The sequence below is a fragment of the Haemaphysalis longicornis genome, unplaced genomic scaffold, assembly GCF_048455015.1.
Source record: "Haemaphysalis longicornis isolate Haplotype H1 unplaced genomic scaffold, Haemaphysalis longicornis Haplotype H1 scaffold_2, whole genome shotgun sequence".
NCBI lineage: Eukaryota > Metazoa > Arthropoda > Arachnida > Ixodida > Ixodidae > Haemaphysalis > Haemaphysalis longicornis.
Window position 1 is genome coordinate 65,371,217 of NW_027526295.1, and position 20,271 is coordinate 65,391,487.

General features: G+C 46.7%; 1 protein-coding gene across 1 annotated transcript in view; it reads right to left on the bottom strand.

Moving 5' to 3' along the window:
• The window catches only part of LOC144168940 (translation initiation factor eIF2B subunit epsilon-like), a 43,753-nt gene that overhangs the window by 8,179 nt on the left and 15,303 nt on the right, over positions 1 to 20,271 (bottom strand). Inside the window, exons 7-13 of the mRNA XM_077697938.1 lie at positions 18,434 to 18,556; positions 17,222 to 17,322; positions 14,561 to 14,706; positions 13,647 to 13,743; positions 11,799 to 11,960; positions 7,974 to 8,064; positions 4,871 to 5,093 (exon numbers count right to left, since the gene is read on the bottom strand). Of these exons, the coding sequence (XP_077554064.1) occupies positions 4,871 to 5,093; positions 7,974 to 8,064; positions 11,799 to 11,960; positions 13,647 to 13,743; positions 14,561 to 14,706; positions 17,222 to 17,322; positions 18,434 to 18,556 (943 nt within the window). The remainder of the gene's footprint in view (positions 1 to 4,870; positions 5,094 to 7,973; positions 8,065 to 11,798; positions 11,961 to 13,646; positions 13,744 to 14,560; positions 14,707 to 17,221; positions 17,323 to 18,433; positions 18,557 to 20,271) is intronic.

The following is a 20,271-nucleotide window of genomic DNA, read 5'->3' on the forward strand; positions in this document are numbered from 1 at the left end:
GCACTAGAGAGCTTGGTGCTTCAAAGACAAGAGACAGCAAAGTTGCATACCTCTACCCCCCAACGGTTTCATCATCTCCGTGGGCAAAAACACCAAGGCGCCAAGAATACGCTTATACCCTGCATGCTTCACCCCTCCCCAGGTTTCACGTTAGTGAAGATGGCCCGGGATTTTTTCTTTGCACAATCTGCAGCAATCGTTGGAAAATCCCAAACAACAAATTTCAGGTGCAGGTTGTGCACAAATTCTGCCCCACAGTTTTACTCCCCTGTAATGCAAGCCACGCCCATTAGGGCGCGTCATCAAAGCAGCCATTGAATTTTTCCTGCTGTTCTATTCTAGCCAGATTATTGTCAGAGGCTAAAAGCAAGTTTTGCTGTCGATAGTTGGACAACGGCGTCGCTGTATCATTGTCGGAGGCATGCTGGCCATTCCAAGGTCCTGTCCCAATGTGTGTGGTAGTGAGAGCATCCGAGGGGGTCAGATAGCAGGCGCCAACCTTGAGATCAAGAGGGTCGGGAGCTTCTTACAACCTAGCAGCTATCTACGAGTAATGAGCTCAGTGTCTTGCCGTATGAAAATATAATTTTGTTTGCATTTCGTTGCTGCAAAAGTAAGTGAAAAAAAGGCAGGAGAAGGGGCTGGCTGGCACACTTTCCCGCAAGCCAAAAAATAAAAAGTGTGGCGACCACTAGACTAACCTCGTTATTACGAAGTAGTATCGGAGCAGTAAGTTAGTTCGTTATATCCGATATTCGTTGTAACAACAGAGATAAAAATTGGCTCTAACAAATCGACAATCTGGCTCATGCAAAAATCCCAGATAAGAAGCGCATTATTGTAGGCTTCGAACCCGCTATACAAGAGGTAGGTAATCCTTAGCTGTCCCGTTTTGGCATTTCAAACTACCGTATTTACCCGATTCTAACGCGCACTTTTTTTCCGATAAAATAGGCCGAAAAATCGCATGCGCGTTAGAATCGGATACAAAACCAAAACTGCCGAAACAGCGGAAATTTCGTCAGACCCATCGCCATCGCCATCTCAAGTTGGCTACAAAGCTTTTAGCAAAGATTTTTCGGACGCAGGAAGCCTAGGCGCCTAGGCCTTTCTATCGGCGTTCGCACAAATCGTCAAATCGTTTCACTTGCGCGCTTGATAACAGCAATGGCAGCTGCGGCTCCCACGCGTTCAAAACGAGCGGTCGGCTGAAGCGTGCACCTCTGGAGAAGCTCTCGGGATGGGCGTGCGAGGTGTGGGCCACGATCCCATAGACCATGGTTGAACGTTCGTCCAGAAGTGTGGCATCGCGAACGCGCTTGAGGGCACCGAGGCTGAGATGTTGTGGTCAGCGGACAGCGACCAGGAGTGAGATGAGTGAGATTACTTCGGGAAATAAATCGCCCGTTTCTCTCGCATTCGTTTGTCTGGGTCACAAAGTCCCGTGCGCGTTACAATCGGAGGTGCAAGTTTTTTCGTTTTTTTTTGCCAGGAAAATCGGGTGCGCGTTAGAATCGGGGGCGCGTTAGAATCGGGTAAATACGGTAAATGAACTGGAACGTGGCAACATGAAATCGCAACACAACGAAGTATGTTTCACAATTCTAATTCATTTGAAGACGGATGTGATCTTTACCTAGCGGCATTTTACAGCCCTGCTGGATGAAGATTGACACAGTGTCCACACGTAAAAGTTAGGGTTGCCACCTTTCCCCGAAAAAAAAAACCGGCCCTTCGGTGGTGGAGGGGGTATGTAGAATGTTTATTAATGTGTGTTGAAAAAAAGACACCATGTTTTTGACATATTGTAGCGTTTTCTTAGAGAGAAATCAACATAACATTTGTACTGAAAGTGATTGAGAGCTTCGTTATTGCTCTGTATGTGCTTCACTGCAAAGTAATTGCAATTGCTGACCACGGCGGCGGCATTTCATTGTTTTGTTCCTCCCTTAGGTTCCCTTCCATCTCAGGCAGCATGTGCACCCACGTATTTTCTCTGCTCGCGTGTCTTTGCGCAGCTTGTCGACACGCTTGACATCTTAGTTGCTGAATTGACGCTTATAAAACGCCAAAACAGACATAATCACGGCACGAGGGGTAGAAAACCGACCAATGACGATCGGTTTCAAGTATGGATTGGCAACCGGCCCGCTGATTAAAAAACCGGTCGGGCTAGTCCAAAACCGGGCAGGTGGCAACCCTACGTGAAAGAGCCTTTTCTACTTTTGTAGTTTTAGTTTTACGAACTGTTACCTTCTATATTTCATATTTTGCTTTTTAACCTAGCCATCGTGTTTAAAGCCTCACATGAACAAATTATTTTTGTTATAGCCAATATCGAGCACGGCTCTCGCGGTTTTCGCTTCATTATAAAAAAAACAAGTGTCGCTAAAACAAAGCGTGACCAACCACAGTTCGTATTCCATTCGCTATAGCCGATAATTCCCTATATCAGTATTCGTTAAAACAGGGTTCGACAGTATGTGCAAGGATGTAACATAACTGCACAGTGCTCCTTTGCTAAGAAGACTGAAAGGTCGCGCTGCACAGTCAGTTGTGCAGGAATTATGAAAAGACATTTTTTCAGTTCCAGAGTTATGCATATGCCAAAATATGCACAAATATTTCTTTGGGAAAGTAGCTAGCAGGAATAGCAGAGGTTCCTTTGAAACTAGATAATTTCCCCACGGGCATGACAAACTTGTTACAGTTCAGCGCAAACCACCAGTGTACTTTTGGGGTTCCTGCTGCTAAAAAGGAGTCTTTTGTACCTGTTCCAGTACTAAAATACAGACGAAAATTCTGAATTTAGTGGGAAAAAAACGTGAATTTGGCAGCACACATAAACAAGCAGGTCGCGCCGATGCAACGCACGCGATGAGGCGCGCCGTAATGGAGGGCTCTGGATTAACTTTGACCACCTGGGGATCTTCAACGTGCACCACAATCTGACTCATGTTTGAAGTGCAGACAGACGAAACACAAGAGGACAACACGAGCGCTTTCTATCAACTGTCGTGTCGTGAAGCGCTCGTGTTGTCCTCTTCTTGTGTTTTGTCTGTCCGCGCTTCAAAGTCAGATCCAACTAGCTCAACTTTCCGTTCTACTAAAATCTCACACACACAGCCATTTTTGTTTTTTGCCTTCGTCAAAAAAAAAAAAAAAAAAAAAGCAGCGGCGGCCGAAATCGAACTTGTGTTATCGTGCTCAGCAGCGCAACGCCTTAGCCACTGAGCCACCACGGCAGGTGGGGGGAAATTTCATCAGCCCTTCCACTCTGTGAAGAAGGATGAGCAGCGAAGCTGTGGTGTGTTGTACCTCAATCAACATACCTATGCCCGAAACAAAACAAACTTGTAATTTGCAAATCAGCATACTTCCTAGCTGATTAGCTCAATTAAACTTGGATGAACTTGAGTTTTATTCTATGGGGGCCAAACATGGGGCTGTCCATTTCCCTCTATTAGAAGCCCATGTATTAAGAGATGGTAATTCTGTAAACTTTACAACCTCTCTGTGAAGTTAGTAATTATGAAAAGTGAATGAAACTACGTGTAATGTTAAAGATCGTCCACACAGCCAATTCTCACGTAATTTGTTTCAGGATAATTTCGATATACCAGGAGTTACAGCTGTTTCCTGTGACCACACTCCCTTTATAGATGGACGCGTACTGACAGCGGACGGGCATTCTGTGACGTTTACAGCTTTACACTGAATTACCTAATTATGACAATTTCTCTCCTTGCAAGTACAACATATATTTTTCTTGCTATTCTTATCCTGTGCTTATCCTAACATGACTTAGTAATGAAAATGATGTTGCGATATGGCCTTTGTTTTCAATACACAGCAGTGTCTTTTTATTTTGTTGAGAGTGTGTCAGTAGGTGAATCCATTTCCTTGTAAAACATTTTCTTGGCATGTTCTGCTTTGTGAATTAATTGGCATGTTTTGTTTTGATTGTATGAAAATGTACCTGCGTGTCAACTGTGCTTGGAGGGAAGACCTCCGTCAGGCTAGCCACTTTTTGCCTTCTCTCCGTTTTTCTGTATTCAGAAAATAAATTTCGATTCAATTCAATTCAATTCAAATAAAAATTGGCGTATTGGAAGAGTCGTCTTAGCCGCCAATTTTCAGTACAATTATATTTTGAGGTACCTACATTAGATTGAAAGCTACAGATCATTTGACATTAGCTCTAAAGTGAGTGCATGCGATTATTGGTCGACACAACCTCATACAAGCATGAAATTTCGGTCTTCACTGTAAAACGTCCAACAGGAAGAATTCTGCTTGTATTTCCAGCTGTGCCAGCTTTATTATGCCACAGATAAGTCTTTGACAAAGGCTGCTAGCTTGACCCCTACCTACCGTATTTTAGCGCTTGTAACCCACCCCCACATATAACCTTCACACCCATGTTGTGCCCAAAGATAAAATAAAGAAAAAGACATCCAGGGCACCCAAGCACTTCGTATCATATAGTGCATGAGAACGCATTAGTATTGAATTGTGAAACAAGTATGTTGGTATTGCGTGTGCCACCATATTTCACAGCTGTTGCTGATAGAGGCAGTTCAGAGTCCATTGCCACTTACATTGCACCGGTGGAATGTGTAGACCAACTGCTGCGTTCATTGTGTTCAGTGTTCATTGTATTGTATTGTATTCGCCGCATCGTATTCATTGCGTTCAGCGTGAGCACTGTAATGATGCGTTGCCTACAGTGGCATGTCGTATGCAGTGGTATGCATACATTCCCTCATTTTCGCCGTCATCCTTTTCCCTTTGCAACATTGTCCTGCATGTTTGGCTGTTCCCCCAACTGGTGATCCTCCCCTTCCGTGATGATGCATGGCCCGCTCACCTCGAGGCCCAGGAGGCAGTCGGCCATGGAGTCGGGGTCCCGGACGTAGTTCCGCAGCAGGGCGTGGAACTGGCCCAGGCACTTGCGCAGCCTGGTGCCGTACTCGGCCGCACTCAGCTCCCGGGACGGTGCCGCTTCCTCGGCGCTCAGAAGGATGGGCATCTCCAGCACCACCCGCGTCACCACCGCGATCACCCCTCGCATGGCTATGTTGTACGCGTACCTGCGAGGGGAGGGGTGCGTGCCACGTTAGGCTTAGCAATCACCCCATGCATGTCTAAGCTGTACGCGTACCTGCGAGGGGAGGGACGCGTTTACGTTAGGCTTAGCAATCACCTCGCACATGGCTATGTTGTGCGCGTACCTGCGAGGGGAGGGGTGCGTGCCACGTTAGGCTTAGCAATCACCCCATGCATGTCTAAGCTGTACGCGTACCTGCGAGGGGAGGGACGCGTTTACGTTAGGCTTAGCAATCACCTCGCACATGGCTAAGTTGTACCTGCGAGGGGAGGGATGTGTTTACATTAGGCTTAGCAATCGACCTGCACATGGCTATGTTGTACGCGTACCTGCAAGGGGAGGGGTGCGTGCCACGTTAGGCTTAGCAATCACCTCGCACATGGCTAAGTTGTACCTGCGAGGGGAGGGATGCGTTTACATTAGGCTTAGCAATCGACCTGCACATGGCTATGTTGTGCACGTACCTGCGAGGGGAGGGGTGCGTGCCACGTTAGGCTTAGCACGGTGACGAGAAAAACTGAGAGGGAGCATACACTCGCGCAGATATCCCGCACCCCCAACGTTGCACCTTGAGGAAAACAAGAAAAATAGCACCCGCACCATTGACGACATAATGCAGCCTTTGAATATTCCTAAGAAAATTTGTAGGAACCCTGGTGTGGGGATGGTCACAAAGTGTGTACGTAAGCATTGTTACCAGGGGTTCACATCTGTGCACACATGTACACGTACTGTAACAGTGAAAGGGGCATTTATTTCTGGGACAGGACAAGGAATCCTGCACAGAGACCAGACCCGGCTCTACAGGGACCACGACAGCCCAGGGAGCTTCTTCTCTTCCACCCCAATTCAGGCATTGCCCATCATACTGTGCATTTCCAATTGATGTCAGCAGTTATAGTATATTTGCCATGGAAGCCTAGGGCCTTTATTTAAGGGGTGTTTTATTAAGATAAAGGTAAAAGGCCACAGGGCCTTTTATTTAACACTTTGTATGACCTGTGTGCAAATATATAGCACATTTTGTCACAAGTTGCAGACAGACAGATGAACAGCTTTCTTTTAACAGAAAGTCAAGAAATTGTGAGCCGCTATTCTCTCCTTTCACAGGGTCGCTGCTATCTTTACCAAAGATGCAAATAATGAGCTTGCAGATCAGTTTGGAGAACCAGAATGGGGGGGCAGTAGGGACACCACGGAAGCATCAGTACACCACTCGCAACAGCATGGGCAGGCACTAGCACCGCATTAGGCTCCACCTGTGGCTCTCGCCCTGCAGGGGATGAACCAACTCAGCTATGCTGCACTGAGCAGCTGTTGAAACCAGACGCTGGTTTCCCTCCTGTATGTTGCGTCCACCTAAAACCAGTTACCAATCAGAATGCCTCCTTTTTGAACACATTAGGAGGGGTGTTCTCTCTCACTTTGATCAGGATAAACCGTTTCTCTCTTTTGTATTGTTTTCTTTTGGGGGAAAGGGGGGAGGGAGGCCACACAACCGTCAGCAGGCCAAGTGTGAATTTCCACAGTCTCCCCCCCCCTGCATTGTCTGCTGCCATAGTTGCCACTAGTGGGATGAATTGTGCGTGTGAAGTTGTCTCCGCAAGAATCGGCATACTACACCTCTATGTCGGACAATAAAATGAACCAGGGTTTCAAGGCGGAACAGAGCCACAGATGAACTCTTCGTGGATGCATTCCAGAAGTGTGCTGCGCCTAAACAACACCACGAGATGCTTCTCTGATTTTTTTTCCTGACCACGTTGGGTGGTAATTTGACTGTATGTAGCTACATCTTACCTCCTGAGGCTTTCAAAAAAGTTGCTTTTGATTTCCATTACAGCACCATTTTCGAAGACCAAGCTTCGACATTCTTACACTTTGGGCAGCCTGTCTGGTGGGAATGTCTGGTTCAACTTTAGCAGGCAGAGTTCCCAATGCTAGCCTCGTAATGTTGCGGTAGGCCTTTGTTAATAGCGATTTTTGCCTTTTAAACCGATGTTGGTCAAATAGTGGCAAATCGAAGTGATTACTTTGGAATTGCCAATACAGAAAGGGAAATTTTAATTTCTCAGGTAAGCTTCAGTAACTGGTTATATTTAAAAAGATTAGTCGGAGCTAAAAAGATTTGTAATAATTTGTAATTCCCAGCGCTTGTTTGTGGTCCCTCTTCTTTTCGTCCCTGGTCTTTTTCCGCGCTGTGTGGCTCATTTGTAATAACTTCTCAGCCCCATAAAACAAACACAGCAACAAACACAAACAAGTAGGCTCGTAGCATGGCTGACAGTTAAGAGGACACTTCCATTTCCTAGCTTAGCTATAAGAATGGAGTATTAGTCGAGGTACATTACTATTACTATCCTTGTCACAACTGCTATGCCATCAGTGCTCCCTCTCGTTTTTTTTTTCTTTTGCTATAATTTCCACAACAGCAACAAGAAATGTCTTAGGCACCAGCATTATGAACTTTAATTTTTAGGAAGGAAACTAAGTATAATAATAAACGCATGCAACGCATAATAATAAACGCATGCAAAACGTATAATAAACACATGCAAGACACAAAACATTTTGCCACACTTCCGGAACCTCCAAGGTGCTTTCCAAATCATACCTACAGTAGCAAGGGGTGGTACATAGTGCTCTTCCCTTGTGACCTTCATGCATGGGCTTAGCACTGACAGCGCATCAATATTACATTTTGAAGAGTTAGTGTTTAGCACAGAGGGCAAAGTAACCTGAGCCTCAACATTTTGTGCCGCAATTTTTTTTTGTACCCTCGAAATAATCCACAAGACGTATCGTGCACGACAGGCATTAAGTCAGGCACGTGACGGACGACACAAGTGCGGAATCCACTTGCCTCGAAGAGTTGATCTCGAGGATGAGGTTGTCGCACTTGACGTTCTCCTCGACGCCGCGCTGCAGGCTCTCCACAACCTCATTGTAGAACACTGCACAAGCGAAGCCCGCCCAGTGAGTGCGATGTCGCGGCCAGCGCGTCTGTCTGCCGAGACATAAGTGCCTGCTTGGCATGCTACGTGCCAGCAACGGATAAAATGCAAACTATGATGTCGCGACGTCTGCGGGGTATTGCTGATGTAAATATACCTGCTAGAACGTAGACCCCAATGCAGTGTGAAGATCATCGTTTGCTGACGTGAAAACGTTCGACGCCACACACTGGAGGCCAACAATTCTGTCCGAGGACTGCGTTCATTGGACAGATCTTCCCCAGCATCCGCTCCTGTTGCAAAATGATGCCGCAGCCCTCAGCGACACTTTTCTAATGTGCTCCTCAGTGCAGACAAAAAAGAAAAGCTGGGGCGAAAAAGTGACAACAAACCACCCACAAAAATGAAGGAAGCTTGCACTGACGCGTCAGACTTGAAGGTAGCGAAGCTGCACACAAGCTTCCCAACCACCACAAAGGTTTATGGCGGGACACTGGTCTTAAAACATCTTAAAACAACTTATTTTTTTTGATGCGAAGCATCTCATGCTCGGGGCTGTGTCCCTTCCTCCCTTGTTGCCGTTGTTGTCCGCCGTCCACACTCTACTGCGCATGCGCGTCTCTTCAGCCTCGTCAGCGTTTGGGCTGACGTCAGTGCAGTCCACTATAAACACTATAAAAAGAAATAGTTAGGCGGCGCCCGGTTTCGATCCCACAACTCTCTGGCCGCAACGGGAGGTATGCGGCGCTCTTCCCACTGCACTACAAACCGAGACGGGAGCATGTGCTACGAACGCGCCTTATGTCCTTAACTCATTCAAACTACGTCAAGGAGCTACTGATACAACGAAGGCACGCGAAGCTGAGCGTCAACGGAAACGACGAACTGAAAAAAAAACTAATGGGAACTTCAGTCCACCCCATGGCTGCTTCGCATACTACTCAGGGTTCCCCTATGGGAAGAGGGTGTAATTTTTTTCACGTAAACTTTGTGAAACTTGTCAGTCTTGCTGCTTTTTTCCCACTGATTTCGAATATTCCAATATTTTTTCAGTTGGTCAACTAGTTCTCAAGATAGAGATAATTAGCCATTCACGGAGGAACAATACACAAAACAGTATTGATCATAAAACTGCAATCTTTACATTTCCTAACAAGTATTCTAACAAGTATGAACCCTGGTGAATGCAATAGGAGAAGCAGTTTTTGATGCCCCACTTAGAACTAATTTTACAACTCATTAAACTTTGGTGGCACCAGGGGCAAGGAACCGTTTTGAGTGCCCATTTCAAACACTGATGTTTAATGACTGAAAAGACATTTTTTAAAGTCAATATAAGAAGTCTGATACTGAGGCATAGGTGACCATAGCACCTTTTATTACATACCTTCATAAGACGCTATTTATCCCGTGCCCCTTAATTAGCCCTTTGCGGTTCGTTGTCAGGCCCTGCCCGAAAACGCAACACGGCTGTATGGTCCGCTATTATGGTACGCCTGACTTGGGTGTTCAAGGTTAAATTTCGCATTTTTTTCTCACTGCGATGCGCCCACATTCTTTGTGCACACGATGACCCATCTACTGAGGGATAAGGAAACTTTGCTGAAATTTTCTTCTTTTCGTAATAGGGCGCAGCCATAGAGTCTCATACTAATATACACTAGAGGGAAATCTGGCGCCACTGTCTAGGGAAGCCGCGCTTCAGCAAGCGTTCCGTCGTGTACCGGGCAGGCACGTTCCGCTTGTCCTTGGCATGGCTCACGAACAGGCTGAAAAGCTGCCTCTGGCTGCAAAAAAGCAACAATATAACTGAAGCAGATTAATCGAATTTGTTTTGTTATTATAAAATTAAAGCTCCAGGAAGGTGTATTTATAAGATTATTTATAAGCTTCATGCAAGATGAACAAAAAAAACAATGTTACCCCTTTTTATTGATTTCGGCTTCAAGACAAAAAAGAAGCCATGTGGCTAACCAAGCCAACGAGGTGAAGAACGTCGTTAGCTGCAATGGCGCCGCCCACGGCGGCCCGTGAATGCAGCACCAGATTTTTCTCTAGTATATATTAGTATGAAACTCTATGGGCGCAGCACAATGTTCAGCGCAAGCCCTCTGGATTTCAGAGCACTTTCACGTGCACGCTGTTTGCTGAGAAGCATGGCCACGGCCTCATCGTGTGCAATCTACAGTGGTGCACTCAGTGAAAGCGATGATGACTTCAGTGAGGACGAAAATTGCGTGCCTCCATCAATTAGTGATGACAGTGATTCTAAAGAAGCGAGTGACAAAGACCACGATGGCGCAGGAGACAGCAGCGTGTGGATCATAACTCCGTGAGCTACACTGTTTGCCGAAAGACAGTGAAACGGTGGTGGAAGCTTTTTTTTCTGACCTCTTGCGGTTTCCGTTGTCAGTAGTTTTATTTGGAGATGCAAACAACTGCAGAATCATGGTGAGAAAGAGCTGAAAAAACCTGCAGTACCGCTGCAACCTCATCCAATGGCTGGTTGGTGATCTGAGGGCTCGAACCAAAAAGCGGCGCCCATCTGCACGTATGGAGTGTGAGGAAAGGCTACATGGGACGAGCCATTTCATCTACAAGTTCCCAGGACAGAGCAGCAAGGACTGTGTTGTTTGTAGCGATAGGAAAACAAAAGGAGGCAGGAGGGAAACTGTGTTTTTCAACAAAACCTGCAGTAAAAAAACCCGGCCTGCACCCAGGAGAATGCTTCGAATGGTTTCAAACGTTGCTCAAATATCGGTAAAGGAGTTGCAAACAGAATGCAACAGAAAAAATAAATAACTAGTGATTTTTTCTTGCACAGTTTGTGTTTTCCTTCGCGGCGCCAGAAATTGGCAAAATAGTGGCGGACTGGAATGGCTGGAAAGTGGGCAAAAGTCCCTGCAAAGGATTAAAGTTGGCTTCTGCTGCTGTACACAAATTCACTGGTGGGTGGGAAGACATTTTTCTAGGTGCAATATAAGAAGCCTACATAAAAACACCAGAGCCCTAGGACCTTCGATTATTCCATTAAAGCATTTTTGTATGCAGCGAAAGTGTGATACATCGGGCGTTACAGACGGACACACGTGGGTTCCCTCAATGCGTCCACACAGAAACTGTATGCATTAAAAAAAATTGGGACATTCGGGTGGAAAAATGTCTTCCACGAGGGTCTGGATAAAATATAAACAGGGGCCTGACTACCAAAAAACCTTTTTTTGTCAAAGAACAGAATCGACAGAGTAACACCGCTGTTAAAAATGCGTCTAAAGCCTGAGTGCATTCTTTTGTCTTGTAGAATCATGTGAGTCAGCCATGTAATGTTTGTTCCATTGATATTATTATTGTTTTTTCTTATACTCTTCTTTCTCTATTGTACACATCTCCCTTTCCTCTCCTCTCCCCTGTTTCTTCTGTGCACCATGCTGAAGGCATGATGCTGTTTGTGGGCACTTATCCAAATAAGTGAATAAATAAATAAATAAATGAAACTGCTAAAACAGCCCCGCAAAGAAGTATACCACCTCACGTAGAGCCATGCTAACCTTTCTCCACACACTCAATCCGTGGCTTGTTCCCCCCACACTCTGTTTAGCTGCCTCACAAAATGTTGCCCATTCAGTGCCAAGGAGCAAAAGCGCTGCAGCGATTCTCGGGGGACACAGACAAAGCCCTGGCACACTACGCTGCATTGCAAGAAAGGGAAGGAGAGACAATGCATGTGCACTGACGCTTGGTGTCGTCCACGGGAGACGCGGTGCCGTCGGAGGAGAGGTCGTCCTCCTCGGGTCCACTGTCCTCGTCCTCGGAGGCGGGCGGTGCCTCGCCCCAGGCGTCCTCGACCTCGATGCGGAAGCCGTGCCCTTCCTTGCCCACCAGGGACGCGTCGCACTCTGGGCCACACGCACGCACAAGGGGAAAAAACATGTTTCCAGGCAGGGCTTACCAACAACCCCAAAACAGACGCATTGCAGAGAGGCAAGGGGCAACTGAACACCACAGTAAAATGCATTGCCGGGCGAGCTGCTGAATGCTAGTTCTATAAATTAGAGAGTGGTACACACAACGACACAGGAGAAGCAGAACGGGACGAGTGCCCACGAATTAGCCCGAATATATTATTTATTTATTTATTTATTTATTTATTTATTTATCTAATACCCACAGTGCCACAAGCACAACCACAGGCACAGCCACAAGTGGTTGTGCTTGTGGCACTCAATTTATTCGCTCTGAATCACTCACTCGGGCCTCATAGTGGAAGGGTTCAGCTCCTCCGTAGCAAACATCCCAACCAAAGATTGAATCTCGATAGCATTTTTTTTTTCATTTAATGGTTTGTCATACTTGAAGATTAATATTTTTTATCATGCATATAATATATGTATTTGTGACACATTTATGCATTATAAATGGGATTTTAAGTAGTTTCATAACATTTAGGTCAGTTTCAGCTACTGTTTTTTGTACATTTTTGTGGTTTCACCTCTTTTTGTCAGTTTTGGCTTTTTTTTCTTTTTTGAACATTTTTAAACACCGTGCTTTTTTTGGGGGGGCGGTGGTTTCGTTTTTTTTTTATTTGGGTGATTTTGTTCGCTTTAGGTTAGTTTTGACTCTCCATATAGGTCACCAAACAACTGGCGAGGTAGCTGCACCAAGCATTTACGCACATTATTTTTTAAAATTGCGTTGTTTCATCTATTTTAGGTCCATTTTGCGGTTATTTATTTCAATGTGAATGGTTTTGTGTGCTTTAGGTAGGTTTCTGCAGCGATAAAACCCCAATAGCAGAAAAAAAGTTTCTAAGGCCAGTGTGCCCCCTTAAAGAAAGCTATCCCAGCATGATAGCGGGCATTAGGGCAAGAAAAGTCAGTGTGTTATGGACTCTGGCTTTATTGGAATGAATGTCAAGTCTCCACAGCGTTGAGTCCACTCATGGAAAATCGCACGAGTGAGCTCAGCACTGGCTGCATTCCAATTCGCAGACAGCTTGGTAGACAGCCTACAAAGCAGTCTAACTAGATGTCTAAAGGAATAAAATTGGAACGGCGCCGCAGTCCCAAACGCAACACCAGCGCAGACGACCGCCTCGTAGCCCACATGTTGAAAAACGCAAGCCGCAGGTTTCATAACTAACATTACCATTGTTATTACAAAAATTACGTAAGTTACAAATTAAACATAGTCATCTTCACCACTAGTAAATTATACTAAATATTTCAACTAAAGAACAAGTGATTTTGTTTCAACATTAATACACAAAAAAAGGTGGCGCTGATGTCACCTAACAGTTTAGACAGGAAGGTAGCCTGCATCATTTCTGACTTTGAAGCTGCCTCCTTGAAGCAGTCTTCGTTGACTGCTTCGTTCGAATTGGAATGGGGCTCAACATGGCGGACTGACCGCGAAGACGGCAACGAAGCCGTCTAAAGGGTAAATTGGAACGCCCCCTCTGGGTAAGCGAACTCTTGTTGATGGCAATTCTGCAGAGTTAACGATGGTCCGCTCAACTTGGGGATGGTGTGGCCAAAAAATTGCACTTTCTCAGCTGCACAGTTCAACATGGGCGAGCCACTCACCTTCAACGTCTCCAGGCTCGTCCTCAAAGCCGTCGGTGTCAGGCGTCGACTGTAGCAGGGTGCCTTCCTTGAGCTCAATGTCAGGGCCCACCACAACCTGGGGGAGAGAGAGGGGGGGAGCAAACTGATGCACTCGTGACTCTATCCACCCCAATGGAAGGTACTCAACCTAAACTTCTAAGCTGCTGCTGTTCATACAAGCAATAAATTTCTACAACCACTTGGCGTGGATTCAGCCCACCTTCCACAGCGGCAATGCATTCAAAGTTTAGACCACATTACACAACAGTGCCCCAGTTCCACTTCGAATGATGGCTAGGGGGAGCAACAGGAATCGCAGTCAGAACACCAAAAAAAAAAAAAAGGAAGAGAGCCCCTGAGTGTCATGCAGGTCAGCTACATGGGAGGGCAGTACTGCCTCTTAGAAGTGTGTTAATTGGTGTGAAAACCCCGGGCATTTCACACGCAGCATTTAGGTACTACGCATCCACAAAGCATAGTTCCACAGCGCAGAACCACAATGCCCCCTGCATACAAAATGGCGCTACATCTCTTGGAAATGACTTGGACTGAAAAAGCACCCGAGAGCCACACTGATGTGCCGCCTTGTTGCTGGCCCATGGCTTTAGTAAACAACTAGAGACACCCTAGTGGCGATGAAGGGCAAGCTGCAACTTTGACTTGAAAAATAAAGGCGCAAGAAACACCGAAAAGGCAGCAACAAGTGCAAAAGTGTTTTTCGTGCCTTTATTTCTTACGTATGCCGAATGAACTCATCCACATTAAGCTTTTGGACCTCTAATTTCACACCTGTTTCAATAGCTCGGTGAGCTTCATGACAACAGCAACTGCCACATCCCTGCTGTCGGTTGACCCAGCCTGCACAAGATGCAATGAATGAGCGGGCGGCTCACCCCAAAGGAGAGGACGCAGTGGGGCCTGACGGTGACGTTCTTCTTCACCACCACCCCGCTGGCCAGCAGGCAGTTCTGAAGGTGGCAGCCGTCCTCCACCACCACGTTGTCCCACAGGTAGGCACCTTGCAGCTTCACGTCCCGGCCTGGTGGTCGCCGCACAAGGGTTCACAACCATTATTCAACCGTGCAGGGGGGCTGTTGTTTACAAAAGCCCATTACTCGACTAGGCAAAGCAGCCCGATCACTTGATTCAAGTAAGCAAAGGCGGTGATCACCGATTATTATCGCGTACCCTTTACAAGGTTTTCTAAGGACCACCTAAACTAACATGGCCCTGAAAACTATAAGGAAATACTGCAGGTTTCAGCTCTTTTTTTATGAGCCTGGGCTAAAGAAGTCTTCTTTTGCCAGAATCCTTTTTTTAAGATTCTTTATTGATGACCTCTGGTGCAACCTTAACTGTCTCCATGTGTGAGGAAGAGAAGGAGAGAGAGAGAGGGGGAGAGAGGGGGAGAGAGGGAGGGAGGGACTTTATTCAAGTGGGTGGTCAGAGAAGCGCAGGGGTGACCGGCCGAAGGCTGGATACACGAATCATAGCCATTCTTCAACAAACTTTTCAGTGACTCCTCTCTCAAAAAAAAGCATTAAGGCAACATTCACAGTTGCCTCATTTGAAAGAAACAGCCTCAGACACCTCCCTCGACTTCATTCTGAATGCAAAGAACATTGTTCTCACAAAAAAGAAAAAAAACAACCACTATCAACCAACTTTCCAATTTCCTGCTATACAACGCCAGCAGTGGCATCATTGGTGACGCACCAAAAACAGTGCACGCACTCCATGATAGCGTTAAAACGACACAATCAGTGTCACTGCAACTATCAGAACTTCTACATCATACCGAACGCGAAAGAACAGAGACACAAAGAAGAGACACTAGCGCCCATCCTGTCTATAGGTTGTATTCACTGGCGAGGCACGCATTAAGGCAACCATGTGAGTGCGCCATCACTGGTTACGTCAGGCTCCACGGGATGGCGGTACTTGTTTGTGCCAAGTCCATGATGTCTGTTGGACGTTCCAAACTCTACACCACCGAACGCAAAGTAATGCCTTGACTCCAATTTGAGTGCGATTAATAACCTATCTGTTGACACCCCCCATTGAGAACCGGGTTGAAACGGAGCAGACGACGCACTGCGTGCGGGCTCAGTGGCACAAGCCACGCCATGTCCGTAGCGCTTCGGCCATGTTCGTGACCATTTCCAGTGTTGCCAAGTGAAAAAATTGACAGTTAAACTTTTCAGTGAACACCATCTATATGTCTCTTTTGTTGTGTGTTCACGTTCTTTTGCAATTGGTAGGATGTCGAAGTTCTGTTATCCCCGACTAGCTCAAATTTCTGTGCTGCACAGACTGCTATTACCAGCAAGATTCCTTTGTGGTAGTTTTGTCGGCAGCCGGAGTCACTAGCCAGAAATCACACAAACAGACCCCGTGACGTCGCAAGAAGAGTGCGACAATGTGGCTTGCGAGTCTATCTAGCCCAGTCGGTTATAAATTTGCGCCAAAATTTACACTATTGTAACATCTAACATGACGACCATTCAAACAAAGCAATCTCATATTCACTCTCCATGATCCCTCAGAGCATTGACACCTTGTTAGCATTTCCTATCCCTCTCTCACCAAGCAGGAATAAAACAATAAGCAAGGGCAAAACAAAGCCACAGCCTATGATTTCACTTACATGCACGATAAAACTTTTATTCAGTGCAGCACACCACCGACCAATCACAACGCATATTTAGGTGTGTTTTAACACTATTCAGCCCAAACTACACCAGCCAATTTTCGTACTCCCTCATGCACACAATTAGGAGGAAGGCAGCACTGCTCTGTTGAAACTAGTGCCTTTTAAACATTTCATGTCTTGCCTCACTAGCACGGAGCTATCAACCACAATTGTCACAGAGCAACTTCAAACATAACAGGCTGTGTACAAGTGGCAAGAGTGCTCACTGAGAAACTGGCTTCAATGAGCAAACACTAAATGCAATTTGCACTTCGATACCAAATGCAAGACATATTTACCATTCAAACTCCAACTTCACCTCTTGTGCTTCAATTGGTGGAATAACACACCGTAAAATTATTACTGACATTTCCGTGCAAACCGTCTGATTAAATGCAAACGATATTCAACAAAAGTTACTTTACAATGAAAAGCAGGCTTCAGTGAATCGGTCAAGTCCGTCATGTTTAATTATTCGGAATGAATGTTGAGAAAGAGTTTTGTTTTCGACAAGGAGCCATCACGCCTATATGCAATTCCCAAAAGGAGGCGAAAAGGTGGGAGGTTTGAAGCTGGCATGAAGTTGGAGCTGACTAGAATTATCTGCCACGGTGGAAACCCTTTGAGCTAGCACAGAACCATGTAACGTCTGCTCATGAGCACCCCACTCAACTCTACGAACTAGTGGGCCACCTTGAAAGAAAGACTAGAATCGCACGGCAGTTTGCACTGAACCAAAGTTAGTGTGATGTTGCGCACATTTCTTCGGGTTTGGTAACAAAAACCTTCATCGTCTCAATTTAACTGGCAGCCACCGCATATAAAATACAGGTAATGTGAAAGATAGGCTCCAAATGCTCACCAATGGTGCAGTTGTTACCAATCACTGAGTCCGACACAACAGACTTGTCCCCAATCTTGGTGCCAGTGCCGACAAACGTCCCGGGCTCCAAGACGCAACTCCTGCAAGCAACAGAACACAGAGTGCTCATTCTCAGGCACGGGCGTCGCCAGGGGGGTTCAAAAGGGGCACGTGCGCCCACCCCCAACCCCCAAAACACACCAGAGCACAATTGCCCCTACCCTCCACCCTCTCCCCCCCCCCCACAATGAAATGGGTTTGCCTCCCTCAAGACAAACTCCTACTGACGCTCATAGCAGGGACTCCCTTGCACTTGTGAACCCACTTCCTGTAACGCTACACTTGACAACAGCTTTGTCCGGTGATCCTAGCAAAATTATGTGACCAGAGCCCTGTTTACATGTACTGTAATGCAACCAAATAGCCCGGGCTGCTCCGAGGCCAGCTCCCATTTCGGTTGTTTTTATAACTTCGATTCCTAGCAGGGAAAATACGGTGGAGCTGAAGCAAAAGTCTGAGAAAAGAAGAAGAAGACCGCAGAGGTGCATGTCTGAAATTAAATCTGCTGTCTGCTCAGAGTCTACCGTAAAGTTTTGAAAGGACGCCCACCCAAAGCACATAGATATCAAGTGAAAAATACGGAATGGGCGATCTTCTGGGTCCGGCGCGAAAAACTAGAAAAAAGCGGCTGCACTGCCGACCAAAACTGGGGAGATAGTATCAAGGAAAAAACACCAGATGGGTGAACTAAAGGCTCAAGTGCGGAAAGCACAAATACGTGACCACATCAAACATAAGTATAGGTAGATTATTCGCGTTTATTTTGTTCACTCATCACCGCTAAAGCCATGTATTTTAGGGGGTGGGCAATCTTTGGGGTCTTTTAGTAAATTGAATATTCCACGCCTAAAGGGGTTGGGCAATGTTTCGGGGGTGGGCGTTACGCTCGGAACTTTACGGTATATGCACGTCCAAAGAGAGGCAGGGCACGCCACCTTTGAAAGCCCCTTGTAAACAAACTGCTGTGTGCTTAGAAAAGGTAATTGAAGCTGCTAATGTTTTCAGTTGAGCCCTTTGAAAATCGATCCGAAGTAAGCTGAACAGAACTATGGCTGACGCAGGCTTGTGCCGCACAGTACTTCAGTGCACTGTGCACCCCAAGCAACTAACAACTGCGCCAGTATCTCCCAGCGAAGGCAGCTGCGGGCATACCGGGAGAGTTGGAGTCCCGTGGCGGGCTTGTAGATGTTGTGCCGGTAGTAGAAGCAGGCCTGGCTGCCATCGGAACCTGCACACCGGTCGGGGGGCTGGATCCACCTCTGCAGGACGTCCCGGCTGCAAGGCAGCGGGCATGGGGCAACAGGCCATGGGACAAAGAGGCCACGGAGACAGCATACAGCTTTGTTCAATTTGAAAGAACCAACCTTCAGTAACTCACTCAGCTCTCCTCCAACCACGAAAGACTTTTTTTAACCGAAAAAATGCAACAAATATTGAGAAAAACCTCCGAATTTCACACTATAGTGACATAATATGCGCTGCGATGACACAATATGGCCAGCAGTAAAAACTTTGTTAAAGGTGTGTTAAACACACGCAAGCATTCAGCTGATATGACCAAATGGAACTGGAGGCCCCACTACGACCTCTCAATCGTGTTTCTTGGCAGTGGATTTGGTCAGCGGCCAACAATCTCACAAACACGATTCTGTGATGTCACAGAGAAATTGCTGTAAGGTGGCTGGGGAGTGGCCTGGCCACTGTTTCGTATGCAATTTTTTTTTGATATCCCATTTATTTGTTTGAAGTTTGCGATAGTTAGTACCATTGTTATCAGGACAAGAGAGAGAGAGACAAAACTTTTGTTGCCCCAAGGGCTAATTCGGGGGAGGGGTGGTGACCGAGGGAGGGAGGTCCCCGGTGACATCGGCAGCACGAGCGATGATGGCTTCTTGCACCACCGAACCTGAGCTGCCTAACGCCCTCGCCCAGTGCTTCCATGGTTTGGACCACCTCGCAAGCGGGGCAGTGGGGTAAAGAGTACAGAGCGGGGTACATGCGGTGCTGGTGGGAGAGGCAAGGAAGGGTGTACGTTTGCACTAAGCGCCATAGGCGTTCTTCAGCGTGAGAGAGTGCCGGGTGTGCAGGGGGCAGTAGACAGCGGGAGAGGCGGTAATGAGACGTAACCTCATGAAAGGAAAGGAGCCGATCTCGAGCTGACAGGGCTCCATGGAAGAAATCAAGGCTAGGACCCGCTCGGAAGGTGAGCTCTCGAGCAGCTCTGTGCTGCCTCATTCCCTCATTCCCTCCCAGACCCGTGTGGGCTGGGGTCCACACCAGCTCAGTGGGGGAGTCAGGGGGTTTTTGAAGAAGGATTTTGAGTGCCGGCGAGGAAATAAACCCCAGGCGAAATTTCTAATGGCTGTCTTTGAATTGTAGATTATGATCGCAGGAAAAGGCCGGAGTGTTAAAGCAGCAGCAATAGCCACCTATTTTGGGACCAAAGAAAGCACTTGGAAGACAGGATAGCATGTGTCTTGCCCTCTCTTGTGGTGTTGCTTTGCACCTTTTTTTTTTGGTAAGGGATTGTGGTGTGTGCCTGACACCAGAGAAAAATTTTCGTCATGTACTTCACAGAGTCGCTTGGCACGAGAGAGTTCCCCTGAGGTGCCCAAGTTTCTCAGGGAATCTCACTTACAAGGCACTAGTACAATGGTGGTGGAGGGAGAGAATGCTATCTTTCAATACAGACGCATGCTTGGACCCAAGGAGAGATTTCCTCAATCATGTGTACATCCTAATGCGTTATTCACAGCCAACATCACGACTGCCCCCCCCCATCCAAGTGGCATGTCACCCCCTCCTCACCAATGTGGTGGTGATGATGGTGGTGGTGGTGGTAATTGGGAGGGGATGAGGAGGAGGGGAAACAAGTCATGTGCTAGTGAGCAGTAGACTCAAAAGAAGAGCTTGCTTGTGCATGCATGGTCTGGCTGAACGTGTACAACAAACACAGCCGCCATCACATCCCATGTCCTAGCCGCTTCCCT